General features: G+C 61.2%; 2 protein-coding genes across 8 annotated transcripts in view; both read left to right on the top strand.

Moving 5' to 3' along the window:
* Positions 1-646: 646 nt before the first annotated feature.
* On the top strand, positions 647-7,733 carry STARD10 (StAR related lipid transfer domain containing 10). Its single transcript, XM_071565284.1, has 6 exons — positions 647-916; positions 4,706-4,853; positions 5,054-5,157; positions 5,348-5,465; positions 6,194-6,246; positions 6,322-7,733. Exons 1-6 carry the CDS (start codon positions 734-736, stop codon positions 6,547-6,549), a joined length of 834 nt encoding a protein of 277 aa, XP_071421385.1. The 5' UTR covers positions 647-733; the 3' UTR covers positions 6,550-7,733.
* Positions 7,734-9,285: 1,552 nt separating this feature from the next.
* ARAP1 (ArfGAP with RhoGAP domain, ankyrin repeat and PH domain 1) overlaps positions 9,286-26,830 on the top strand; it is a 40,507-nt gene continuing 22,962 nt past the window's right edge. For 3 of the 7 annotated variants that reach the window (XM_071565132.1, XM_071565148.1, XM_071565115.1), the window contains exons 1-7: positions 9,378-9,398; positions 12,235-12,562; positions 15,446-16,214; positions 22,516-22,664; positions 24,153-24,220; positions 25,507-25,610; positions 26,240-26,410. In XM_071565132.1, the coding sequence (XP_071421233.1) occupies positions 15,523-16,214; positions 22,516-22,664; positions 24,153-24,220; positions 25,507-25,610; positions 26,240-26,410 (1,184 nt within the window). In that variant the 5' untranslated portion in view covers positions 9,378-9,398; positions 12,235-12,562; positions 15,446-15,522. Of the gene's footprint in view, positions 9,399-10,083; positions 10,171-12,234; positions 12,563-15,445; positions 16,215-22,515; positions 22,665-24,152; positions 24,221-25,506; positions 25,611-26,239; positions 26,411-26,830 lie in introns of those variants that run through there. The other 4 variants (XM_071565165.1, XM_071565139.1, XM_071565156.1 and 1 more) reach the window with 4 other exon arrangements.

Below are 26,830 nucleotides of genomic sequence, written 5' to 3'. Positions count from 1 at the left end.
CACTGCCCAGGCCACCACTAACCCATGTCCCCAGGTGCCACATCCACAGGGCTTTTAAATCTCTCCAGGGATGGGGACTCCACCACTGCCCTGGGCAGCTGTGCCAGGGCTGGACAGCCCTCTCCGTGAAGAAAATTTCCCAAATACCCAGCCTAAACGTTTCCCAGTGCACAGTGCAGGTGTCCCTGTGTGCATCTGTGTCCCCCAGCTGCTCCCGGTGCCCCCTTTCCTCGGGCCGCCCCCTTCGCTCCGGGCTGCCCTCCCACCCGGCTCCCGGTGCCCCCTCCCGCTGCTGCTGGTGCCCCGCTGGCTGCCCCCGCCATCCTCCCCAGCTGGCCCCGCCCGGCCTCCCCTCGACATTCCCGGCCTCCTCCCCGACATTCCCGGTCTCCCCCCGACATTCCCGGTCTCCTCCCCGACATTCCCGGTCTCCCCCCGGCTCCTTTCCCCTGGTTCTCCCAGTGTGCCCCCACGATCCCCCCTCCGATCCCCTCGGTTCCCCCTCCCGGTTCTCCCAGCGCTCCCGGTGCCCACTCCCCGGCTCCCCTCCCCGGCTCCCCTCCTTCGGGCTCCCTCCCGGTGCCCCTCCCGGTGCCCCTCCCGGTGCCCCCGCCCCGGTGCCGCCCCCGGCCCGCCCCTCCCGGTCCCATCGCGCCCCGCGATGCCGCCGTAGGGGCCGCCGCCTCCCGCGGCACCGGCACCGGCACCGGCGGGGCGGGGGCGTCCTGGGGCCATGTCGGGCCACGACAGCGGCATGTCGGGTCGCGACAGCGTGCAGATCCCCGACGACCGGGACTTCGGGGCGTTCCGGGCGCAGTGCGAGTCGGAGCGCGGCTGGAGCCTCACCTACAGCAAGGGCGGGGTGGCCGTCTGGGTGCAGCTGCTGGAGCCCGAGCGCGCCCTGCACAAGATCAAGGTGAGACCTCCTCGGGACACGGTGAGACCCCTCCGGGCAACCCCCGGCCCCCGGTGAGACCCCCCGGCATCCCCCGGCACCGGGTGCTCAGCGGCACGGCGGCAGCGCGGGGACCCTGCGGCGATGCCGCACTTTGGACACAGAGGGAGGGGGGACCCCACAGCGAGCAGGGACCCCACAGCGAGTGGGAATTAGGGGACTGAAGCACCAGCCGGCCGTGAGCAGGGACCCCGGGGATAGTGGGCCCCCTCGAGTGATGCAGAACCCAAGCAGGGACTTGGCTGAGCTGGCACCTGATGGCAGATGGGGACCCCAGAACAGGTGGGGTCCCAGGGGTAAGCTGGCACCCCAGGATAAGTGGGGACTTTGGGGGTGAATGGGGACCCCAGAACAAGCATAACCCCGAGGCTGAGCCAGCACCCTGGGATGAGCAGGGACAAGTGGGGATCCCTGGGAACAGGAGTGACTGGGGACTCACCCAGAGACAAACTGGGACCCTCAGGGTGTTGGGCTGTGAGTCCTGGGTGCTGCCTGTCCCCACATCACCCATGGAAACCTACTCCCCAGCATTTGCTGCAACCCAGGGCTGGGCTGGGGGACTCCTGGGAGCCTGTGGCCACCAGCCCGCTGTCACCGGGGCTGTCCCCATTGGCCGTCCCCTTGCCCACGGCTCCTGTGTCCCCCATGTCCTCACTGTGTTCCCCAGCAGGTCCCTTCCCCCTTGGTGCTGGTGTGCTGGCACAGGCTGGTCCATGCTCATCCTGGCTCATCCCTCTGGCAAAGCAGGGACATCAGGGTACCAAGGGACAACTTGGGACAGGAGCGGAGTCCAAATAGTGTTGCCAGTGGCCTCGGGCCACCATGTCATGCTCGAGCCTCTGTCTGGTGTGCCTGTCCCGTTGACACTTCCATGAAGCTGTCCTGGTGCCGTGGGTGGCATCGCCCTCCCCGTGGCGCCGAGCCCCGGTGGTGGTGGTGACGGTGGCGGTGGCAGCGGTGACGGTGGCGGTGTGGCCTGCTCACACACCGCCCTGCAGCAGCCACGCCAGCACTCGGCGCCAGCAGTGGCGGTGAAACCTGTCCCTGGGGCGGTGGCAGCGGCAGTGGCTGTGCCCGGCTCCTGCCGCCGCAGCACAACGGAGGTGTTTGGGCTGCAGGGACCCCGGAACAGGTCCCTGTCATGCCCCAGTGGCAGCAGTGCAGCCCGAGGAGGGTGGTGGTCCCCGGGGGACTCCCTGGTGCCACTGCTGCGCTGCCCTGTCCCCACAGAGGTTGGTGGGATGTGGAGTATGTGGTGTCTGGGCATGGTGGCAGGGGCTGGGCTCTTTGGGGTAGTGCATCCTGACTCCCTGTCCCTCCTCCCACCAAGCTCCCCCTGTGTTCCCCAGTCCTGCTGCTTCTTCTTGGGGGTGGCTGCATCCCAAAACATCTCTTAGAGGGACTGAGGTGACACTGAGGTGTGTCCCCAGCCTGTCCCACAATCCTGGTGTGCCACGTCGGCATGGCAGGCACCCTGCCCACTCCAGGATGTCCTGGTACAGCTGCTCTCTCCATTGCACCTGGAGCTGTACCTGGCCTGAAGGGTCCCCGAGCCGGGTCCTGCCCCTTTCCACGCCCTCCTGGCCGGATCCTGCTTGGAAAGATCCTGCTGGGGCTTCATGTGTTGATGCCATGTGTGTGCCACCGGGTTTTGGGTACCCTGGCGGGGGGTAACAGCCCTTGTCCCCACCCTGTGGCCCCCAGCAGCCCCCACATCCTCCCCCACTGTCCTGCCCCGGATGGGATGCTCCTGCTGGGGGGGTGGGCACACGTGGCATTGCTGATGTGGTGTGGTGAGGTGCAGCCAAGGGGTTTGCCCCTCACACAGGGGTCTTTGTGTGGGTGCTGGAGGTTTTCTGCAGGACCCCAGGAGCTGCTTTCTCCCTGGGTTTATCCTGGATTCCTAATGGATTACTTGCCTAATTAAGTGGAACCTGAAGGTCTTGCCCTGCTCTGAGTCTGCTGCCCCTTCTGCCCCCCCAGCCTCTTCTATTAGGAATGCAGCTCCCGTCTAACCTGTTTCCTGGAGTCTGGGAACAAGTTGGTGCCACAGCTGATTCATTGTCGGGACATTTGATGGCCTTGGGGCTGGGATTTGGTGGCCTTGGGAATGGCTGCATGTTGGGGGACCCCAGGCAGGCCCCTCTGCCCACCCCGTGGGGCATTGAGGTGGTGCCTGGGAATCTGAGGTCTCCCAGGGGAGATGGTGTCCCTGCAAACGGTCTGCTCCCAAAGGCTGGCCAGGAGCCGTCCCTTGGGATGCAGTGGGAGGGTCTGGAGTGGGGGTGGAGTTGCCAGTGTGGCTGAGCTTGGGGGCCCCCTTGGTGGCCACAGCCCTCCCAGCAGAGGGGTGGTTCTCCCCCTTGGATTTTCTGTCCCACAGTCTGACGTCCATTGGCTGTTCCCCTGGGAACTTCATTGCCCTTCCTCCTCCTCCTCCTCCTTGTCCCTTGTCCTGTCAGTCAATATTGACTCAAGGCTGGGGCATGTGACTCTGGGCGCTTCCCGGGTGGCACCGTCCCCTCTCCTGCTGCGACCCCCTGGCACCCCCGGGATGTGAGTCAGCTGCAGGGCAGATCCTGCTCTACCAGCCTGACCGGCCTCGCTGCTCTGCTCTGGGAATAACAGGGAGCAGTGCAGAGCCTGTTCCCACATCTGCCTGGGCATGGTGCCGGGCTGACCTGGGTGCAGGTGGGAGCAGGGGGTCTCCAAGCATGTCACCCTGGGGGCTGCTCCCCAAAACCGCCCTGCAGAGATGTCCCCGGCTGAGTTTTTGGGTGAATGGAGGGCCTGGAGGTGAGCTCTCTGGGGCAGGGTGGGTCTCTGGGATTGAAGATAATCACTGTGGGTTCCACGAGTTCCATGGGGCAGGGATAGGTCTGTGTGGTTGAGGATGAGTACTGTGAGGTTAGGGGACAGGCTCTGAGTCTGTGTCCCACTCCAGGGCTGTGTGGGGCCATACCCCATTGCTGGGTGTTGCTGTTAGTCACTGAGGGTGGCAGCTCCACCCCATAATCCTAAACCCCTGGGCCTGGGGGGCAGGAGGGGCTGGTGCCATCCCTGAGGATAACCAGGAGCTGGTGGCATCCCCAGGGACAGGTGCTGGCTCTCCCTGCCCCATGCTCGGCTCCAGGCGCTCTTGGCCTTGGCAGATGGCATCTGCTCACACCTTCTCCCTTCTCCTTGTCTCCCCGCCTTCCCTGGAGCTGGCTGCCATGGTTACAGAGCAGCTCCTGACCTGGCAGGATGCTTCCCACTCTGCTCCCCCCCTCCAGTGTGACCCATGCTGCCCCACAGCATCAGGCACTGCCCCACATACTGGCTTCCCCTGGCTCCCCTGTGCAGGGATATAGCTTTGGGGGAGCCCAGTGAGAAAAAGGGGGGCAGGTGGAAAGGTGGCCCTCCAGAAGGGCTCCCCAGCACCGGGGGCTCAGTTCCATGCTGCCTCGAGGTGCCACTTCCCCTGTATGCCTTGTCTGTGGGGTGCCCCTGGGTGGCATACTGGGCCAGGAGATACTCCTCAACTCAGGTGTCCCCATGGCCACCTTTCCACCACAAAGTCCCCACTGCCACCCTCCTGGAGGTCCCCACAGCTGACCTCCTGAGGTGCCACATGGTTGCTCTTCTTCCTGGGGGTCACCATAATCACCCCCTCCCAGGGTCCTCACAGCCATCCTCCCGCTGAGGGGTCCCCCGGCCACCCACCCCTTGGGGGCCCCAGGGAGGGCTCTCACAGCCCCTGCCTTGCAGTGCAGGATGGAGTGCAGGGACGTGCCGGCAGAGACACTGTACGACGTGCTCCATGACATCGAGTACCGCAAGAAGTGGGACACCAACGTCATTGAGACCTTCGACATCGGGAGGCTGACGGCCAACTCTGACGTGGGCTACTATGCCTGTGAGGAGGGTCTGGGGGGGTCCCAGGGAGGGCTGAGTCCCAGGGCTGCCACCCAGCACTCCTGGGTTTGGCATCTGGGGGATCCATGGGGCGTGGCATTCTGTGGAGGAGCCTGGGTACCAGTTCAGGGGGATTTGGGGTTCAGGAGGAGACCCTGCACTGGGTGGGATGTCTCACTCCGGACACTGTGCTGTCCCCAGGGAGGTGTCCCAAGCCCCTGAAGAACCGGGACGTGGTGACACTCCGCTCCTGGCTGCCCATGGGCTCCGACTACATCATAATGAACTACTCTGTCAAGCACCCTGTGAGTTTAGGGGGACAGCGGTGGTCCTGTGATGCTGGGCTGGGGCTCACTCAGAGCTTGGGGAGGTGTGGGTTGGAAGGAGTTGAAGAGATGCTATTGGGGGTCATGACAGCCCTACCAGTGACTGGTGCCTGCTGTACCCCACCTGCCCTGCCACTGACTTGTGTCCCCCCATTGTCCCCCACCACAGAAATACCCTCCCCGCAAGGACATGGTGCGAGCGGTCTCCATCCAGACAGGCTACCTGATTGAGGGCACAGGTGCCAAGAGCTGCACCATCACCTACCTGGCACAGGTGGACCCCAAAGGTAAGGGGGGCACCCCCCAGTCCTGCCCTCATGTCCCTAGGGGGCAGTCTCTCAGTGTGTGCTATGGGGGGCTCAGTGGGGTCTTGGGAGAACTCAGAGGGAGCTCAATGGGTGCTCAAGGTGGTCTCAGTGAGGGCTCAGAGGGAGCTCAGTGGGGGCTTAATGGAGGTTCACTTTGGCCTCAGGGGGAGCTTGTGGAACTCAGTGTGGGCTTAGGGTGGGTTTGGGGAGGCTTAATGGGAACTCAGTGGGGCTTAATGGAGGGTCAGTGGTAGCTCAGGTTGGGCTCAGGATGGGCACAGTGGGGCCTCAGGGTGGGCCTCAGGGGGAGCTCAGGGTGATTCAAGGTGGGCTCAGTGGGGGCTTAATGGGGGTTCAGAGTGGGGCTCAATGGGGGCTTAGGGTATGCTTGGAGTGGGCTTGGAGGGGAGCATCTCAGGATGCAGCGGGAGCCAGATACAGAGTGTGGAGCAATGCCAGGAGGAAACATTTTGGGCCTATTCTCTTGAAACTGGGGGTTCAAGAAGGGCCCAAAATGATGAAATTGCTGGTTTTGACCTCTACAAGAGCAGAGAGCAGATTGAGTTGAACCTTGTCCCCTCTCCCCTCCCCATCTGCATGTCCCCACTGAGGGTGCCCGGGGTGTCCCATGTGTGTGAGGTTCCTGCTTTCAGGCACCTGGGGGGTGCTGGGTGTCCCACTCCCAGCCACCCCTCCCTTCTCTCCAGGTTCTTTACCAAAGTGGGTGGTGAACAAATCCTCCCAGTTCCTGGCTCCCAAGGTGAGTTGGTTGTACTGTGGGGGGGTCCTGTGTGGGGGCAAGGACTTCCTGTGCCCATCTCACCCTTCCTCCCAGGCGATGAAGAAGATGTACAAGGCATGCCTCAAGTACCCCGAGTGGAAGCAGAAGCATGACCCCCACTTCAAGCCCTGGCTGTTCCCAGAGCAGAGCCGGCTCCCGGCCCTGCCACTCTCCGAGCTCTCCCTCCAGCATGCAGATTCCCTGGAAAACATCGATGAGAGCTCCCTGGCTGAGAGCAAAGAGGACCGTGGCGAGGGCAGTGATGAGGACAGCCTGACCTGATCCCCCTGGGGGCTCCTCTCCTTGTCCCCCCCAGTGAGGACAGCCTGATCCCCCAGAGGCTCCTCTCCTTGTCCCCCCAGTGAGGACAGCCTGACCTGACCCCTGGGGGCTCCTTTCCCTGTCCTCCCACTTCCAACACAGTTTGTGTCTCTATCTCACATGCCTGTGCACGTGCACCCCCTCTTTGGGCTCGGGGCACTCCCCCACTGCTCTACCCGTGTCTGGGGATAGTGGGGACATACTGGGCCCCCCAGGGTGGGAAGTTTGGAGTTGTCTGGTCACTTCAAAGCCCTTGTGGGACACCAGTGTTGTCCCCATCGGTGGTGAACCCAAAGTGCTCTTCAGCTTTTGGGGGGGCAGAGGAAAATGGGGGCCCTGTGCCTGCTCCCCAGCCCTGGGGACCCTCCCACTGTGCTCCCCCTTGCTCCTCCATCCCTGCTCCCCATCTTTGTTATGGTCCAACAGAACTGCCTTCATCCTGTGGGACCCCTACCCCCAGCAGACCTGCAGGGGCAGGGGAATGGGGGCGTTTGTGGATCTGCCTTTGCCCCTGGGCATGCAGAGGGGTTTTGGGGGGCTCCTGGCACTTCCTGGCATGCTAAGGAGGAGAGGCTTTGGGGTTGTGGGGCATCTCCAAGCATGTAGTGGGGGGGCTTCTAGGCTGCCGGCACCTCCAGCATGTTGGAGGGGATATTCGGGGTCTGACAGCACCTTCAGGAATGTGGGGGGAGTTGGGGAGCTCATGGCACCTCTAAATGTGCTGTGGGGGGTGGTCTGGGGGCTCCCAGCACTTCCATGCATGTTAGGGAGTTTTGTGGGCTCTCAGCATCTTCTAGTTGATATGTTTGGGCTTTGGGATAAGCTGGAGCCACCGGGTGTGCTGGATGTCTCTTGGGGCTCCCAGCATCTTCACACATGTTGGAAGGACTTGGGGGGGCTCCTGGCACCTCCAGATGTTCTGGGGTCTATGGAAGGTCCTAACCCCCCTCTTTCCAGGATGGGAATCTCAAGCTGGGTGCCTGAACTCTTCCTCCACTGGAATTTGAGGCCTTGTGTGGGGGTTTGGGAGCTGGTCCTTGGTCATGCTCCTGGCCCCCCATTTTTCTGGGGGTGCACATGGAGGACAGAGATTTTGTACCTTGTAACTGAAGCTGATTATTTAGGAATAAAACAATTAAATCTGGCATGGGGAGGACTCAACCTCTGTTCCCTGCTAGCCGTCCCTGTCCCTGTAGTGGGCTCAGACAGGGTGTCCCAGCTCATGGTGGGTGCTGCTGGGACCCTTGGGGGTTATGGGGACCCCTGTGCACCTGTGAGCAAAGCTGCTGGTGCATCCCACTTCTGCCCCCCTGGTGGTCTGGGCACCCCAAAATCTCAGCAGACCCCAACCCTTCTCTGCGCCCTGGCAGGGTCCTGCTGGATGGTGGGTGCTGGGGTCTGGCATGTGCCATTCCCCGTGTCTCTTGTCACCCGTAGGGTCAGGGTGGGCACCAGGGTGGGCACTGGAGACTTGCTTCCCATTTCTCCTGTTAATTTCCACCTGCAGTGCTTCTCCCCCCTGGAACTCCCGCCCGCATCAATCCCAATTAAAAATAGAACCCAATTAAAAAGGGACCCGGCCTCCCCCCCCCCGGCAGGGTGAGAATGGAGCTGAACTGGAGCCAGGACAGACTGCAGCAGCTCCAGAGTCAGGGGGACAAGTGGGGGGGCAGCTGATGGGGTAAAGCCTCTCTTGGGGGGCTCTGGGAGGTACAGTCGGAGACCCAGATTTGGGGGACTGGAGAGAGGAGATGGCTCTGTAGGGAAGCGGAGGATCCTTCGGCACATGACTGGTGCCAGGGGGTTCCAGCAGAGCCAGGGGCTCAGGTAGGATATGTGTGGGGGGACATGGATCTTGGGGCTGTGCTGGCAACTTCCTTGGACTCCTGACATGGATGATCTCCAAAATGCTGCTGTGAAGGGCTGCGAGGCCTCAGCTCTGCATGGATGAGACTCAGGCATTGCCAGTGGGCCCTGGGATCTCGGAGTGCACTTGGTGGTGTGACACCCCCGATCTGGGTAAGGCCATGGCACCCTTATCCTCTGCCAAAGGCTTTGGGAGAGCATCCCACCAGGATGGCTCTGATGATGGTCCCGGGAGTGGGATAGGAGAGCAGGTGGATGCACTCTGGGAGTCAGGAACGGAAAACAGGATGGAGATGTGACAGTTCTGGGGAGCAGGGTGATAGAATGCAGGTGTGGCACGGATATCGGGAGTGGGATTGGGAGAGCCGCGGGATGCGATGGATCGGGCAAGTGGGAATTCTGGGGGTGGGGGGGATGTCGGCAACACAGGATGACGGAGCAGAGGCACTTTTTGGGCTCTCTCTGGCTGGCCCCGAGGCTGAGCCCCGCAGAGCAGTGTTCCCGGCCGTGGGGCTGAGCCGTGGCCCCTCCGGGCCGTGTCCCCCGTGGGCGGGGGCCGAGGGGGAGCCGCTTTCCCGGCGCCCGCAGCCGGCGTGTCCCGGGCTCGGAGCGCCGGGATGAAAGGACCATTGTCCGCGCCTGGGCGGGAGTGAGGGCTGGCCCTGGGCACCCCCCGGCCCCCCTGTGTCACCAAACCCTCCCACTCTCCTTCTGACCCCCACCGGGACCTTGGGAATTGGGTGGGGAAGGAAAGCCCCACACACAACCCTTTCATTAGTTTTTTTGGGAAAGTCCCGGCGGTTTTCCCCTCGAACCCTGTTTCCATGAGGCAGCCAAAGCTCCGTGCGGGAACAAGCCCGGGCTTGGCAGGGGGGGCCCCGTGTGCCCCCGCCCCGGGGAGCGCCCCGGCATCCTCCGGGAGCCGCCGCCGCCGTCGCGCAGAGGTACGGGGGGCTCGGGGGCCTCGGGGGGCTGCGGGGACACCCCGCACCGGGGGCATCCACCTCCTCAGCCGCGGTGTCTGCCCTGGGGGGGCTGCGCTTCTCCTCACGTGCTGCTGTGGGTCCCTGGGCAGACGGTGCTGGGGGGAGACACTGGGAGGACTGGGAGCTGCTGGGGCGGTGAGGGAGAGCGGGTCGTTCCTTGCTCAGCTGCGACAGAGCTGTGACCCCCCGGCCGGGGCACTCATGCCCCCTGCACGTCTCAGACCAACCCCAGTGTACCCCAGCTCACAACCCCAGTACTCCCCAGCTCAATTCCAGTATGCTCCAGCTTCCCCCCAGCAGACTCCAGGCCACCCGCAGCTCAATCCCAGCGCATCCCAGTTTAACCCCAGTATTTCCCAGTTGCCCCTTAGTAGACCCCAGCTCATTCCCAGTACCTCCCACTTTAACCCCAGTACTCTCCAGCTCTCCCCTCAGCACGCCCCGGATCCTCCCCAGAATATCCCAGTTTACCCCCAGCACACCGCAGCTCAATCCCAGCACATCTCAACCCCACTCTTTCCCAGTTCAATTCCAGTATATTCCAGCTCCCCTAAGCAGTCCCCCAGCTCCACCCCAGTATAACCCAGCTTAGTCCCAGCCTCCAGGGGGCCCTGGCATTGCCGACAGCCCTCATTCCCTTGCTGCTGCGGGGGTCTCACTGCCTGGCCGGGATGAGAGATGTGTCTGGGGACATGGGGGACATGGCGGTGATGTCAATGCCGGGGTGAAGGTAGGAAAAGGGGAACCCGAGGTCCTGGCTGGTAGATTTGTTTCCCATTGGAGACCTGGCACGTCCCCATTCATGCCAAACAACGGCAGCAGCTGCGGCTGTGCCAGGGCCACGGGACCCCTGCCCACAGCCCGTGCTGCTCTGAGCATCACCACCAACCCCAGATGCCCAGAGATGCTGCTGGGGGGCTTGCCTCGCCTTCCTCCTCCTCTTCCTTGCCGCTTCCTGGTCTGTCTGGCAAGGCCTGGAATGGTACCAGTGCTGTGCATCTGGAACTGGAACTCTGTCCCTGCTGCAGCATCCGTGTGCCACAGCCTGCCTCATCTGCAGTGCTGTGGCGGCCAGGGGTGCCCAGGGGGTGGCCCTGGCACAGTGTGACCCTGCTGCTGGGAACAGGGCCTGAGCATGGGGCTGTGGTGCCTGTTGCACCTCAAGGAGGATGACGAGGAGGCAGGAGGGCAGTGAGGCTGGAAAAGTGGCCCCCCCACCGCATGAGGCTTTCACTTCCCACTTATGGGAAGACGAAACTGGGACCCACACAGTCTGGGTGCTGCGTGTTGGGTGCCAGGACGGGGGTGCTGTGCCCCCCTTCAGCTGGGCTATTGGCCTGGACCCCACAACATCACCAGACCCTGGGACGTGGGGGCTGCTGTGGGAGGGCTTGTGCACGTGGGGTTTGCCTTCCTGACCTAGTTTGCTGGCAGCTTCCAGAAAGTGTGTCAGGAGCTGAGAGCATTCCAGTGGGGCTCAGTGGGCAGTGACAACATTGCCAGATCACTTTGCCCCTTTTCTAGCTGGATTTCCCCATTTCTGCCTAGATCTGTGAGGCAGGCAGCAATACTCCAGAAGGGAATGCTGGGAGATTGGGTGTCCTTTCCACTGGTGCCACAGCCCAGGGCATGTTTCACCTTGCCAGGTTTTACTTTCAAGGGAGAAGGGGAATGCAGGTGGGACTTTGGGGAAATGAGGAACCCTCAGTTTTCCTGCCCCCTTGTCCCTGACTCCTCACCCCCCTCCTCATCTGCCACCTTCCACCTCTTTGCACTCCCCCCATCCATGCACAGGCATCTCAGGGCAGTTCCCACGTTGGGGCGTACCCTGGTGCCCTCGGGCTCAGTCGGTGTGTGTGGGAGCACTTAGGCTGCTCCACACGAACCGCCTGGAGATGGGAACCCCTGGTAGTGGGAGGAGGCTCTGGAGAATCCCTTACACCCCTGGATTGTGGCTCTGCAAGCCTGAACTCGATCCCTGAGCAGTGCCAGGCAGGGAGGGCTGAATGTAATTTGCATTTTCTGGGCTGAGAAGATCTTGAAAATGAAAAAGCTTCACCCTCCCAGGTGAAACCTTGGGCACTGCCACACAGATGGGCACCCACTGAGTGAGAGTGGGAAGGGTTTGGGTGAGAGGGGGTCTGCAGAGTGCTGGGTGCTGTCCAAGGACCCTTCTTCTGCTTTTGGTTGTTTGCTGCGTGCTGAGGATTGTGGTTGGGCAGTTTCAGGGTGAGGATGTGGGTGCTTTCCATTCCCAGCCAAGCGTGGCAGTGTCTGTGGCAGCCCTGGTGGGTCCATCTCCTGGGTCTGTGGGGACACTGGGGACATTGGGCTCATCCACCAGATACAGCAGGGACATTGGCTCCATCTTGTCTGGCCGCTGGCCCTGACTGAGGATCTTTCCTTAATTTAGGCAAAGGGTCAAAATCGCTGTAGTGCAAGGCTGGTTGCCCAGTGCTGCTGGAGCGTGACAGCTGAGGGACCTCCTTCCCACTGGTGCCTGTCCCTGTTCCCACAAGTTCCTTTGCCTCCTGGCTTTGTCTCCTGTGCCCACCAGGACACTGGTGGGAGACAGCTCTCTGCCCTCCCTGGGATCCGCAGGAATCCTGGGGTGATGGGGACACAGCAGCCACCCATGCAGCCACTTGTCCCTCTCTGTCCGGTGGCCAGGGCTTGGCTTGTCCTGCTGCCCCAGGACGCACTGTCCTCGATGCCTGGTCCCTGCTGCAGTGCTGGTGAGCCCTCACTTCCTGAAGGCCACACTGCCCAGTTCTTCCTTCCTCTCCTGCCCTAGGCCCTGCCCCATCCTGCTGTCACCTGGGGCTCGAACGGCCCCAGGGTCCAGCCTTCTTGTCCCCGGCGGTGGCTGTGGTTGGTGGCAGCTGTGGTCAGCGCACTGCTGAGCTGAGTCCTGCAGTTCTGACGGCGCCAAGGGCGGTTATTGCACCACATCCCAGCTCAGAACCCTGCTCTGCTTTCCGGAAAGTTCCCATCGCTGAGGTGGCGTTTGAGGAAGTCCTGGGGCGGGAGGAGACCCTTCGGCAAAGCTCCACTGCGGCAACCGGGCCACAGGCACACCAGCCACCTCCTCCTGCTGAGCCGAGCCGAGGGTCCATGTGGCGGTAATTAGCGCTCCTTGATTAACAAGTTCACGGGTCTGGAGAAGGGGAACGTGGGGTGCAGGCAGGGTTTGCCTGCATTGAAGGAGGAATTGCAATGGGAACTAGATCCACCAAGAGGGTGCCGGACACCCAACAGGCTCCTGTGGTGGATTTTCCTGGCTCATGGCCACTATCCTGGGTGCCATCTAATGGACAGGCAGGAAGGAGCTGTGGACAAGCCACCACTTGGCTACCTGGTGCTCAGGTGCTGTTACTGGAGCCACTCAGTGCATCTCTGCCACTGAAATACTGATGGCCCTGATCAAACTACTGGATCCCCAGAACCTCGTTGGAGGTAACCGTGGTCACCTAGGGGGTGCAGGCACTGCCAGTGGTCACTTCTGCAGTGGTCATGGCTTTACTGAAGCCAGTGAAGGGAGCGTGCTCGCCTGTCACCCCCAGTCAGAGCTCATACCCTCCCCATGAGGTACACAGCTCATTAATCTAAGGAGTCTGGCCCTCATTAGTGGCCCATCTGCAGGCTGGAAAACCCACCACCTTGAGAGCAGCGCAGCAGTGGGTGAAAGGTGGACATGTCCCCCACATCATGGGAGGCTCCTGTCTATGCCAGGATGCTCAGCTGTACTGGGGGAAGAGGCGAATCCCAAGCCTCTGTTGAGCTGAGGGCGTGTGAGGTGATCTGGGGCAGCTGGCAATGTCCCTGAAAAAGCAGCCAGCATCAAAGTTTTGGGGCAGAGTGGCTCACTGAGCCCCTTGGTCCGGACAGTGGGGACCAGCCTCAGGCACACCCAGACCCTTCATCCCCAGCACTGTGAGAGTGAGAGCTGTGTGGGTTTGCGATGGGGCTGAGGAGTCTGGCCCCAGTGTTTTGGCATCTTGACTCATCCTCCTGAAGTGCCGGGGCCACGGGGTCAGGCTGGTGGCAGATCTCACCTTTCCCTCCTTATGCCACTGGTCAGCCTTTAAGTCTCTTACAAAACAGCCCCTGTGGTTTTGCTTAATCCCAGAGAGGAATGCAGTGGGTCAGCACAGTTAGGATTTGGGCTCAGCAGGGGCCCTGGCTGGGTGACTCTCCAATCCCCAGCAGCTGGCTGCATTACACATCTTCCTGGGTTGCTTTTCCTTCTGGAATATCCTCATCTCGTTTAGGACAGAGATTAAATAATTAATGACCAGAGGAGAGAACCCAGTGAGGGCCTGATGAATGATTTACATGGTGAGGGCGAAGGGCGGGAGCATGGCGTTGGGCTGCCAGCCCAGCACACCAGGGACCCCACAGGTCCCTTGGGGTTTTGTCCCAATCCCCAGTGGGCAGCAAGGAGGGCCCTTGGCCACCATGGATGGTGCTGAGATGGTTCTGGTGCAGCTGTTCCTTCCTGATGGGTCTGTACAACCACTGCATGGATGTCCTGGCACAGGGCCAGGGATACTGGCACAGGTGGGCGCTGGTGATGACTCCTCGGCTCTGGCCAGGAGGGGACATGTGTGGGAGTGCCATACCAGTGTCCCTGTGCTTCCCTCTATTTCTCCATGGTGTTTTGTCCATGCAGGCAGCGCCCAGCTGGGGTTAGCCTGCCTGTGCCGGTGTCACTGGAATCTGGTGACAGCAATGTCACCCAGCACCATCACTTGCCCATTTTCAGTATTAGATGAGTGTTTTTTAGGTGTGGAGGTGTAAGAGGGAATTTTTTTCTGATTCAGGGATTTTATGCTATTGATTGGAATTGCTGGGACCAGTGGGAAGGTCCTGGATGCTGCTGGTTTCTCTGGTGCTGCCAGTGAGGAGCCCCAGGGGTCAGCCAGCTCTGGGGTCCCTGTTGCTCCTTCCTTGGACACTTGGCCCTTGCACAGGACCTTTTGCAGCCTGATGGAGAGCCGAGCAGTGCCAGGAGGTGCCAGGGAAGTGGCACTGCAGCACTAGGATGCCGATGTTTGGAGGTGTGGGGATCACCGGCTGCGGGGACCTCACTGTGCCACAGGCTTGTCAGTGTCCGGTTAGCACCGGGTCAAAGATGAACCTTACTCAGCTGCGCACTTTGCACCAAAACCACAAGTGCTGCTGGGGGCTGGGACCTGCCTGAGTCACAGAAAATGTGACTCTGATGGCAAATCAGCCTGGCCTATTTATGGCTCAGGAAATCCTCCAACTCCTTAGCAGGTCTAAAAAATCCTCCAGCGAACCCAAAATAAGATAGTGCTGGGGTCACTGGCAGTGCCGTGTGTGCCAGCACAGCTGGGGTCTGCCTCCCTCCTGGAGTCGGGGAGTGCCGGGACTGTGGTGCCGGTGGGTGGGAAGGGCAAAGAATCCCACCCGCTGCTTGGGACATGGGCTCTGCTGCAGGAGATGGCAGACCAAGCAAGCCCCTGTGTCCCAAGCTCTGGGTGCCACAAGGGTGCTCTGCTGCTCACTGGGGTCTGGAGGGGCTGGGACCCTGAGTGAGCCCTGTTGTGCCCCTTCCACCCAAGCTTTGGGTGCCTCAAAGGTGCTCTGCTAGGTGGGTGCACCCTAAGATGCTGCACAGGTACTCTGTTAGCAGGCTGGGGTGCCATCTGGAGCAATGCCAACGACAGCCAGGGCTCCAGCCCCAGGAGCTCTGCCATAGTGGGCACATGGTCTGTGAGTAGGGCTTTGGTGGGGTTTGGGTGAACCATCATCTGTGAGGATCAGTGGGGATGACCTCCGTTTTGACACCTGAACAGGGAACCTCCAACATTCCCATCCTCCTGCAGCCCCCAGTTCAGGACTGGGTGATCCTAGGGGCACAGGGTCATTGGAGACCCTAGGAAAAACAGGTGGCTTCACTGGGAATGTTGATTTTGGGACCTGGGATTTCAGCTGGTGCTTGTTTTGGGACTGCCTCTGACTGTTGTCTCCATCCCCAGGTCCTGATGCCATCCTGAGCCTTGCCGGGCACAGGAGATGCACTGAGTGGCACAGGGTCTGTGGCCAGACCCCTGCCATGGAGGAGGAGGGATCTCTGCCAGTGGCCGCCTGGCTGGCCGCCCTTCACCTCGATCAGTATGTGGAGAGCTTCCAGCAAAGCAGCCTGTGGTCGGTGTGGGACTGCCGGGCACTGACAGATGAGGGGCTCACCCGCCTCGGGGTGCTGCTGCCTGGCCACCGCCGCCGCATCCTCCTGGGGCTGCAGAAAGCCTTTGCTGAGGCCCCACTGCCCGTCGGGAACCACCAGTGCCACGCCAGCAAACCTGTCCCCATGAAACGCCACATCTTCCGCCTGAGCGCCGCACCGGGGCTGGAGCAGCCGGAGCAGCCGGAGCAGGCAGAGCCCTGGTCCATGCCAGCACCCAGTGGGACCCCACTGCTGGAGCCAGAGCGAGCTGCGACTTCCACCCAGCTGCCCCCACCCATCCCACCCAGGGTGGGCTGCCGCCCCCCGCTCAAGTTCTCCCCATTGCTGTCAGGGGGCAGCCCAGAGCCCTGCCCTGTGCCCCGCAGCCACCCCCCAGCCCTGGAGGACCCCTCGCCACCAGCCCCTGTGGAGAAGCCCGCTGCCGAAAGCAGGGCTAGACCCCCTCTGCCTCCGCTGCCAGCCAAGAGACACCAGCTGGAAGCCAAGTGCCAGTCCCTGAGGGGCCCCCCACTGCCTGACCGGCCCCCCGTGCTGCCCCCCAGGGCCGTGTCCCACAGGAGGTAAGGGGGTGGCAGGAGGGTGGGCCTGGGGGTGCCCCAAGGAGTGGGGTCCCTCTGGGGGCTGCTGTGATGTGGGTGGAACCCTCAGATGGTTGCACATCATCATGACATGGGTGGCCTGGGGTACCCACGCTTTCCTCAGACCCTGGCACATCCCCCTGGGGGTACCCCTAACTTCCCCCAGACCCCATCACATCCCCCTGGGGGTACCCCTCACCTCCCCCAGACCCCGGCACATCTCCCTGGGGTAACTCCAGTGCCCCCAGCCACAGCACATCCTGTGAGGGTTCCAGCCCTCCCTCCAACCTCAGCACATCCCCTGGGTGTAGCCCTGCCCCAGACCCCACATTTCCTGTGGGTACCAGCACAGGGGGGATATTTATTTTGGCTGCAGCTGGATGTGACCAGTCTGATCACCCTGGTCACTCCAGCCTGGCTTGGGCTGGGGTTCAGTCCCCCCAGGAATACAGAGCCCTGCCTTGCCCCTGCCTGCAGTGTAAGCAGTGCTGAGGCCTGAGGGACTCGTCACACTGGTGGGTACAAGGAAGTGAACCACAGCATGGGGGGCGGTGGAGTGAGCAGTGGGCACACTGCTGCTGGCTGCTGTGGCTGATGACATGGGAGCAGGCTGGAGGTTGGGGGCAGCAGTGCCCGCAGCCCCCCCTTGATGTCCCATCCTCCCAGTGCGCCCCCAAGTGCTGCAGAGCCGCAGGCAGGTGTGAAGTTGGGGCTGAGAGTGGAGTTTGGAGCGGGTAGAGGAGCCCCTGGGTGCCAGCAGCCTCCTGGGACGGTGGGGGAATGTTTGCAAGGCTGTGTGGCCCCCTGGGCTCTGGATCAACATCCATCCTGGCACCCAGGGACTGTCCCCACCACTGCCTTTCTGCACCGAAGCAGTTCCCAAAATCCACTGGAGCTACTCCACTCTCCATCCTGCTCTGGTTAGGAGCCTACCAGGGCATGGGGAGGCCAGTGGCTGCCAGTGTGGTGCCAGCTGTGCCATTTTGGTGATGGCCGTGCCAGTTTGGTGCTGAATGTGTCATGTGTTTGGTGATTGCTATGCCAGATTGGTGCTGGACATGCCACATATTTGGTGATGGCTATGCCAGTTTGGTGCTGGACATGCCATGTGTTTGGTGATGGCTGTGCCAGTTTGGTGCTGGACGTGCCATGTGTTTGGTGATGGCTATGCCAGTTTGGTGCTGGATGTGCCATGTGTTGGATGATGGCCGTGCCAGGGTAGTGCTGGCCCTGTGGTGGGTTTGGTACTTGCCATGCTAATTTGGTATCAGCTGTGCTGTGGGTTTGGTACTTGCCACGAGAGTTTGGTGCCAGCTGTGCTGTGGGTTTAGTGCTGGCCTCGCGGGGGCTTGGTGTCAGCCGTGCCGATGCTCTGGCACTGCCCGTGCCGTCGTTCACACTGCCCGTGCCGGGCTCTGGCACTGCCCGTGCCGTGGTTCACACTGCCCGTGCCGGGCTCTGGCACTGCACGTACCGAGGGGGTTTGGTGTCAGCCGTGCCGATGCTCTGGCACTGCCCGTGCCGTGGTTCACACAGCCCGTGCCGATGCTCTGGCACTACCCGTGCCGCGGGGTCGGTCCGTGCCGCCGCTCCAGCCGGCTCAGGAAGTTTTGGTGCAGCGCAGGAAGTGCCGGGCCGAGCAGCGGCGCTTCCCACCGGCCTCCCGGGCCGTGCCCGCTGCCGACCGGCCCTGCCGGGCCTGCCACCCGCCCAGGTAGGGTAGGGGGGCCCGCCGGAGCGAGCGGGGCGAGGCAGGCGGCGGGTGGGGAGGGGACCCGGGGCTGCGGGCACCGCTCCGCCGGCCCCCGTTCTGCCCTGCCCTGCCCTGCCCCGGCTGTGCCGGCGGGCACTGCTGCTGCCCCGGCCCGGTGCCCGGGGGCGGGAGCGCTGCCCCAAGGCCGGGGCGCTGCCCCACAGCAGGGGCTGCCCCGAGGGCCCCTTGGGGTGCATCGGGGACCCGCAGGCAGGGCCACCAGGCTCAGGGGCTGTGGCCTCGCCAGTGCCAGGGGCTGAGCAGCACCCTTGGAACACAGGGGGGCTCTGGTGGCCTGTGAGACTCAGGGGTCACCGTGGTGGGGGTACAGCCACAGGGCTGTGCCAGTGTGGGGCAGGGGGATGGCCGTAGGGCTGTGCCAGTGTGGGGCAGGTGGATGGCCCTTTGGGCTGTGCCAGTGTGGGGCAGGGGGATGGCCCTGTGGGCTGTGCCAGTGTGGGGCAGGGGATGGCCATAGGGCTGTGTCACTGTGGGGCAGGGGGATGGCCACAGGGCTGTGTTCTGATGCACATGTAACATACAGATTACACGTATGTGCTGGTGCTTGGTAGTGACACAAGGGGATATGTGTATGTGTGTAGGTTGGTGTGTATGTGTTGATACACGTGTGGATATGTGGATATATGTGTGATATATGCATCACACATATATATACTTTGATGTTCTAGTGAATATATACAGGAGAATATCTGTGCATCCATATATGCATTATATGTGTATTCTATGTTTATATTGGGGAGATCAAAACTAACCATCTGAACTGCAAAATTCTTATCCCCAAAGTCACTTTAATTGTATGACCAGCAATATATTGCTTATAGGTGGGTTTTTGTTTTGAGAATATTTAAAAAATAAAGAGCTATTGTCTCCTAAGAAATTCTTCCCTGTGAGGATGGTGATACACTGGCACAGGTTGCCCAGAGAAGCTGTGTCTGTTCCATCCCTGGAAGAGTTCAGGGCCAGGTTGGACAGGGCTTGGAGCAATGTAGTCTAGTGGAAGGTGTCTCTGGCCATGGCATGAGATGAGCTTTCAGGTCCTTTCCAAACCGAACTGTTCCATGATTCTGTGACACTGTGGCCAGTGCTGGTGCCTGGCCATGCCTGTGGGTGGAGGAGCTGCTGTGGTCAGGACAGCCAGCATGGACAAGGAATGCATTCAGGAGGGTGTGGGTGTGAGTCACCCTGTGGCGGGTGTTGGGTCCTGGCTCTGCGTGTGGGGCTTCACGTGCTGGGAGCTCAGGGTGCCACCTCCCTGGGGTCCCCTGGGGTGATGGGTTAGTGCCCTGTGCTGGGACTGAGGGAGCTCCACAGCCCCAGGGTGCTGCTGCTGGGCCCTACACCCTTCCCCTGTCCCCATGGGGGTACCTGCCCTGGGTGCCTCTAGTTGGTGGGCACAGGGGGCCTGGGGGCTGGAGGGACACTGCTGTGCTGCCCAGGGACCAACAACAGTGGGGATGCTTGCCCATGTTGGGGTGATTGTTGCCCACATCAAGGTGATGCTTGCCTGTGTTGGGGGTGATGGTTGCCCATGTGGGGCTGGTGCTTGTCTGCAGCAGTGGGATGTTTGCCCGTGCCTGGATGGTACTTGCGCACACCAGGGTGATGCTTGATCCATCCAGGCTGGTGTGGGGCTCTGGCTCCTTTGCTGGTGGACAGTGAGGCCACTACATGGGTCTGGCCTGGCAGCCTGTCTTTGGGTGGGAGTCAGCCCCCCACCATAACGCCCTGTGGAGGTGAAAGTGCCCACAGGGGAGGCACCTCTGAGCTGGAGCAGCCCTGCCTACACAGGGCAGAGCCCTGGGCATTTCTGGGTGCCACCCCCCAGCTCCCCTTGCTTCCGGCTGTGCTGCCGTGGTCCCTGGCGCTTCCTCGCAGCTGCTCACAGAACCACGGTGTGGTTTCCTCTGGGCCACGTTCACTTCCGGGGTCTCACCAACCCCACAAATGCTGGGCCACCTACCTCAAGCATCCCTGTGCCAGGGGCTGATGGGAGCATCCCAGCCCTGCTGGGTGCAGGATGTACCAATGCCACCTCCTGCAGGGTGGTGCCAGCAGCAGTGTTCAACACTGGGAGCTCTCTCTCACCAGCTCTGGGTTTGATTCCCCCTCCCTGTGCCAGCAGAGCCGGGCTGTGAGCCCCTCAGTTTTGGCCAGTAATGGCTCAGACCTACAGATCCTGTGAGGAGTCCCAGCAGCAGTGGGTGCTCATGTCTGCACCCTGATTGTGTGGTCAGGCTGTCAGTGAGGGCAGCCCCTCTCCATGCTCAGGGAGTGGTCTGGGGTGCAGGGCAGCTCCCTGAGCAGCTGGTGGAGGAGGGAGGTTGAACCCCGAGGGGGTTGGAGAAAGGCAGTGAGTGATGTCCAGGGAGGTGATGACAGAAGACTCCTTCTTGGGGGGCTGGACAAGCTGGGTGGGGGTGGTGGCCTGGGCAGAGGTTTGGCTTTGGGGTAGTGGTGCCTGTGGGAGAGCAGTTCCCCCTGCCGCCCTTGGGGGAAGAGGCCCAGATCAGGGACAGCAGATAAGATGCTGGTTGCCACTTCTCTAATGGCAGATGTGGCATTGGCCAGGCCCTGCCCTGAGCAGGATGGTCATCCTTTTGGCAGGGCTGCATGAGGGGTCAGGGTGTGAAGGGATGATGGGGCACCTACACTGCCCCACGGAGCCATGGGGTGACATGAAGCCCAGGGATGCTACAGCAGCAGAGAAGGACATGGAGAAAGGGCAGACCAGTGGGGAGGCTGTTTTGGAGAACTGGGGTGTTATCTGTACCTGGACTCTGTGGGTGTACATCCTGCGGGTCCCTGAGGTGACAGGGCTGGGGCTTGGCCAGAAACCCTCCTGAGATGTCCCCATCCAGGAGATGGAGGTTGTCCTGGCCCGGGACTTGTTTCCCTGCTGGCCATGGGGCTCCTGCTGCAGCCCCCCAGCCCCAGTGCAGGGGCTGCACAGATGCAGACCCCAGCCAGGCTCTTGCCGGGGCCTCTGTGGCTTGTGCACTGTGACCTCCATGTCCCTGGGTCCCCACACCCCTGGGTGCCCCAGCAGCCACTGCCTGACAGTGTTAGGAGCAATGATGTTGGGCTCCCCTGCTCACAATGCCCTGCCCACGCTCCTCTCCTTCTCTGCCAGCATTCCCTAATGTATGGATGGTTGTGGCTGGTTCCCATGGAAATAGTGCTGAGAAATGAGGTCAGGCTGACCCAGGGAGAGCCAGCGCTCCCGTCCTCCCCTGCTTCCTGCTCCAGTCAGGGAGAAGGCTCCTTGTGAGCTCAACCCCAAGCTTGGGAATAGCTCTTGTGCACCAGCCATGGGGCTGGGAGGCATTGGGGTTCACCATCTCCTTAAACTGGGGTGCTGATGGTAGCCTTGTCTGTGGAATCATGGAATCATAAAATGGTATGGGTTTCAAGGTACCTTAAAGTTCATCCAGTCCCACCCCCTACCACGGGCAGGGACACCTTCCAGCAGCCCAGGTTGCTTCAAGCGCCATCCAGCCTGGCCTTGGACACTTCCAGGGATGCTTCTCTGGGCAACCTGTGCCAGAGCATCAGTACCCTCAGTGAAGAATTTTTTCTAAATATCCAATCTAATCAGCTGCTCCTTCTCATGGCTGCGGTGGAAGGTAGCTGGGGGAATGGTGACTTCTGTGCCAGCATGTGGGTCCCCTGGGGTTCACCTGCCCAGGGCTTGGGGTGGGAACGCTCTGCCTGCCACATCTGCCCTCTGCTTGGCTTCAGGGGTGCTCAGAGGGTGCCTCATATTTTTATATCCTGGAGAAACTTCTTAATTTCCTGCCCTTGAAAACACCATAATCCCAGAGGTATCTATTGATTGCCTGCTGTCTGCAATTCTCAGAAAGGCAGGAAGCAAGGAACAGGAGGTAGGAGCGGCTGAGCCCAGCTGTTCAGGAGCTCTGTGGGCAGGAGGACAGTCCCCATTGTTCCTCTCCCCACTGGGCAAGGTTTGGGACTGGGAGCATGGCTCACTGACTGAGGAGAAGCTCCATTTCCAGGGCTTCTTACTGCCCCAGCAGGCACTCTGGGTCTCCAGTGTCCACCCTGGTAACACAGAACATCCCCAGGACCCCCATCCGGCTCAGGGGACCTTGTGGCCACTGACACATCAGCCAAGGAAGTGGCTCCGCCGTTGTTTAGACTGGAGGAGAGAAAACAATCTGCTCTGGGATGTAGCTTCAAGGCTGTGGGCGGCTTGGGGTGTCCTGGAGCCAGATAAGGATCCTGAGCTGCAGAGCAGGTGCAGGGAAACGAGTTTTGATGCCAGGAAAAGAGTTCCAGGATAGAAAAGCAACGGTATGACCTGAGCACAGGGAAGGCTTTGCTGTGGCGTTTGTTAGGAATTAGTTTATGGGTTTGGATCTGCTGGGGTTTGGTCTCTTTGGGGGTTCCACCTGCACTCTGAGACCCCCCTTTGACAGCTGCAGGTGTACCAGGGTTTGGGAAGCAGGGCAGGGGCCAGCATAAGGCAGTGCTTCCTCCTTTCTCTTGCAGCATCCCTGCCAAAGAGGAGGTTCCCATCCCTGACAGAGCACCCAGTGTCCCCCTGTCCCCACTGTCCCCCCTGCCCCACACGAAGCCGCCGTCCCTGCTGCCACCGGAGCTGCCCTCCAAGGCCAGCCTCCCCTTCGTGCCTGAGTTCGGTGAGTACAAGGGGGGCCCCTCCAAACCTCCCCTGTCCCAAATCTTCCTTGGGATGTCTGGCTGCCCACCCATCAGCATCCATCCCATGGATGCTGTGCCTTCCTCCCCCATCACTTTGTCTGTCTGTGCTTGCTGGGGTTCTTCTCTCCTCTGTCACTGTCCTTGCTTTTTGGGGCTGGGGGTGTCAGGGCTGCAAGATCTGGGCTGACGGTTTCAAGGGGTATAAGATCTGGGTGGGGGCTTCAGCGAGTGGAAGATCTGGGCTGGGGCTTTGAGTGCAGCCTCTCCCAGGGAAAAGCAAATGTTTCCATGGGTGTTGGAGGCCCCTGCACTTATTCATGGAGGAAAAGTGAACCTGACAGGGGAATGGAACGTAGGCCCCCTTGGATGGCCCTGGTAATGGGGTCCCAGAACCATGCCTTTGCACCCCAGCCCCCTCCTCAGGGGGTCTCTGGAGCTCAGCCAGCTGCAGGGAGTGATGCTGACCCTCATGGAGGAGTGTAGACCTGGTTCAGCTCTAATTCAGCTGGAATTTCTCTGCTGGAAAGGAGAGAAAGAGCTGAGCTCTGCAGGGCCCTAGGTGTCTGCTTAGGGCCAATAACCCTGCAGGAAGTGGCATTGATTTAACTGAGACCTGCAGTGTGTTTTAGAAGCTGAGAGAAGCCTTTGACAGGGGCATATCTGTCGAGGTGTGCAGAGGAAAGCTGCTCCCACCTGTACCCTGATGGGTTGGGCATCCAGAGTCTGCACAGGGGGTCCCTGGTGCCAAGGCAAGAAGCTGCCTGCACCCTTCAATCTCCTGCAGTCTGGTAGCATCCTCACCTGTTGCCAGTGCCCAAACAGCATTATCTGGGTTGGGATTTTAGGAGGAATCTGCTCCAGGTTCTCAGCAGGATTTAGGAGTGGGTGTCTGCCAGGGCCAGGCTATCTGGGGCCACTTGTTTCCTGCGTGGTTACAATCCTGGTCAGGATTCCTGTTGCTGTGGGTGCTGGGTGAGGAGAAACCATCTCCTCGCTCCCATCCTCCTCCAGAATCTCATTTCTGTGGGTGCACAAGCTCAGGAGCTGAAAAGGAATGGAGGAGGAGGGAGGGGAATCCACGCTGGAAAAGATGTGGGAGAAGCCCCTGGGCCCCCCCCAGCAGCAGAAGCTTTCAGGCAGAGACACAAAAGCCTGGGCAAAGCCATGGGGCAAAGCTGGGGCTGGTGGCACCAAGTCCCTTCCCAGCAGGGCCAGCAGGGTCGTGACCGTGCTGGGAGGTGCCATTAGTGGGACATTGTCCTTTTTCAGCTCTTCCCCAAACTTCTTGATAAAGCCCTTGTTGTCACAGGGATGGGGTGGTTTGTTTGTCAAGGGCAAAGCAAGGGGGAAGCCACACCAGCTGTGCCGGCATCCTCATTCTCCCCACAGGCTCTGGGGTGGCAGGGGGGATGGCACCCCTTGCTCCACCCCAGCTGATTCCCAGCATCTTTCTTTTCCTTTGTCAGATGACTCAGACTACGAGGACTCAGCCTGGGAGGAGGAATTAGCCAGACCTGTGGGGCAGATGGCTAAGGTTGGTCCCATCATGGGGTGGGAGGTGAGCAGGAGAGGTGCTGGCCTTGGGATGCTCCAGAGATACTGGTTAGGGCTGGAGGAGCACATCAGCAGTGGCTGGAGAGGGGGTTGTGCCTTGCTGAGCACCAACCGGGTCTCCCGTAGGTCCCTAGGGAGCACCCACTGGGTCTCCCATGGGAGCTGGAACCCCAGGGTCTCCAGAGAACACCCACCTGAGTCTCCCAGGGAGGCTGAAACCCCAAGGCCCATGGAGCATACAGCAGGTCTCCCCAGGGGAGCTGGAATACCAGGATCATCAGGGAGCCCCCAGAAGGTCTCTCAGGTTACCTGGGAAGCGCCCACAGGGTCTCCAAGGGGTGCTGGAACCCCAGGGTCACAAGAATTCTTGGGGAGCACCTACCAGGTCTTTCAGTGCTGCTGAAATGCCACCATCCCAAGGGAGCACCCAGCAGGTCTGCCAGGGGAACTGGAACCCCAGAGTCCCCAAGGAGCACACACTGTATCATTCAGTGTCCTTGGGAAGTACCCACCAGGTCTTTCAGTGGTGCTGGAACCCCAGGGTTCCTGGGGAGCACCCACAGGTCTCACCCCAGTGTCACCAGGAAGCACACACTGGGTCCCCTGGGGTCTCCGGGGAGCACTCACAGCTGCGCAGCACCCCAGCACACCCACGTGCCCAGGCTGCGTGCTAGTGGACATCTCCGGCATTGCACCCGGAATTTAAACCCTGAAGGGGGAGTTGCTGTCTGCCCCCCATGCTGTCTGGGATGGGAATGGATGGATTCGAGGCATCCCAGCAGCTGCAGAGCCCCACGAGCACCTGGAGCCCCACATCTGCCTTTTCTTGGGAACACTGTGGCCAAGGAGGAGGAGATGCTGGATTTCTCATGAAGCTCCGACCTTTTTAGCTTCTATAAATAACCATCCTAGTGTTCAGCTCCTCCCCTGGCTGTGCTTCCCTCCCTCGGTGTGCCCCAGCATATCCCTTCCTGAGCACCCCGGCACTGTGGGCACCTGCCGAGCAGGTGCTGGTGACATGGCATCGTGTCCCCTCTCCTTTAGCACTCATGGTGCAGGGAGGCACCGAGGGGACCCCATGGGTCACCCCTACCCATCCCTCATGGTGCAGGGGGGGCACCGAGCAGACCCCATGTGTCACCCCTGCCCATCCCTCATGGTGCAGGGGGGGCACCAAGGGGACCCCATGTGTCACCCCTGCCCATCCCTCATGGTGCAGGGAGGCACCGAGGGGACCCCAGGTGTCACCTGTGTGTTTCCCTGCAGGAGGATGCTGAGCCTGTGACGAGGCAACCGCGGTCCCTGCGCTTCAACAGTCTCTTCAGTGACGACGAGCTCAGCGAGGACCACCCTGATGTGTCCCCTGCCGAGTACGAGCTGGGCTGCCATGCTGTGTGCAGGGGACACATGTGTGGGCAGGGGTGCACACACACAAGGAGTGTGTCTGTATGTGGGTTCTGTGTGTGCACATGTGCCCTACTGGGGATGTGTGTGCAGGGGGCACACGTTTGTGTGAGTGTGTGTGTGTTTAGGCAAGGGATATGTGTGCATGTGCCAAGGGGTGCTTGTGTGTGGGGTGTGTGAGCACGGACACAGTGCACTTGTGTGGGGCAGGTGGGTGCACAGGTCAGGCCCTCTCGTGTGTGTGCAGCTCCGCAGTATGCACATGCATGTGCACACGTAGGAGCTGTGTAGGGGAGCACATGTGTGCGAGCAGAGAGCAACTCTGTACGTCGCTGGGTTGGGTCTGTGGTCCTGGAAGTGCCCTATTCCCCCTCCCAAGGGGAGTGCTCCTGGGAGTGCCCTGTTCCCCAGAGCTGGGAGACGTGCCAGGACCCCATGGGGGGACTGTCTCCATGTCCCCGGCCATACACAGCTGGTGCCTCTGTTGCCTGTGCCTCGGGGAAGGGCACAGGGAGACTGAAGCAGGCGGGGGCAGCCTCAGCCCCTCCCGGGACACGCCAGCTCTTAACCCCCTCTCCTGGCTCCTCATCCCCAGTGGCAGCAGCAGCTGGAGTGACAGGGACCCCAGCCCGCGCCTGCTGGCACTCGACACCTGCCCCGGCAGCAGCCCTGGCACGCTCAGAGGCAGCATGGAGGACACCAGTGCCAGCACCTCGCTGTCACCCACCATCAGAGCGGGGTGGCTGGACAAGAACCCACCACAGGGGTGAGTGATGTGCTGGGGGTCCCCGTGTGCCATGGAAGGGTGATTGTCTCCTTTTCCCACCTGTAATTCCTGATCATGGGGGTGTAATTTTGCTTTGGTGAAAATACACTGTGAGGGGTTCCTTCCATTCCCCTCTAACCCATAATTTAGGTTAGAACGACCCATGTTTGGTGAAAGAGCCTTTCTCGGGGCGGGTGCCACTAGTGGTTATACTGAGCTGGCTGAGGAGGAGAGAAGGCTGCAGCTTGAGCTCCCTCCTGCATCCCATGGTACTGGGAAAAGAGCTGCCTTTGCTCTGGGGGAGCCCTGGAATAGCAGTGACCCCAAAAGAAGCTGTCAGGGATGAGTTGGGGTGTCTGAGCTGACCTGTGGGTTTGGGGATTGCTGGTTTGCCACAGGAGGCAGGGATGGCCCCCATCC

Source organism: Pithys albifrons, chromosome 1 (assembly GCF_047495875.1).
Source record: "Pithys albifrons albifrons isolate INPA30051 chromosome 1, PitAlb_v1, whole genome shotgun sequence".
In the NCBI taxonomy this organism is placed as follows: Eukaryota; Metazoa; Chordata; class Aves; order Passeriformes; family Thamnophilidae; genus Pithys; species Pithys albifrons.
This window is presented reverse-complemented; position numbering and strand designations above follow the sequence as displayed.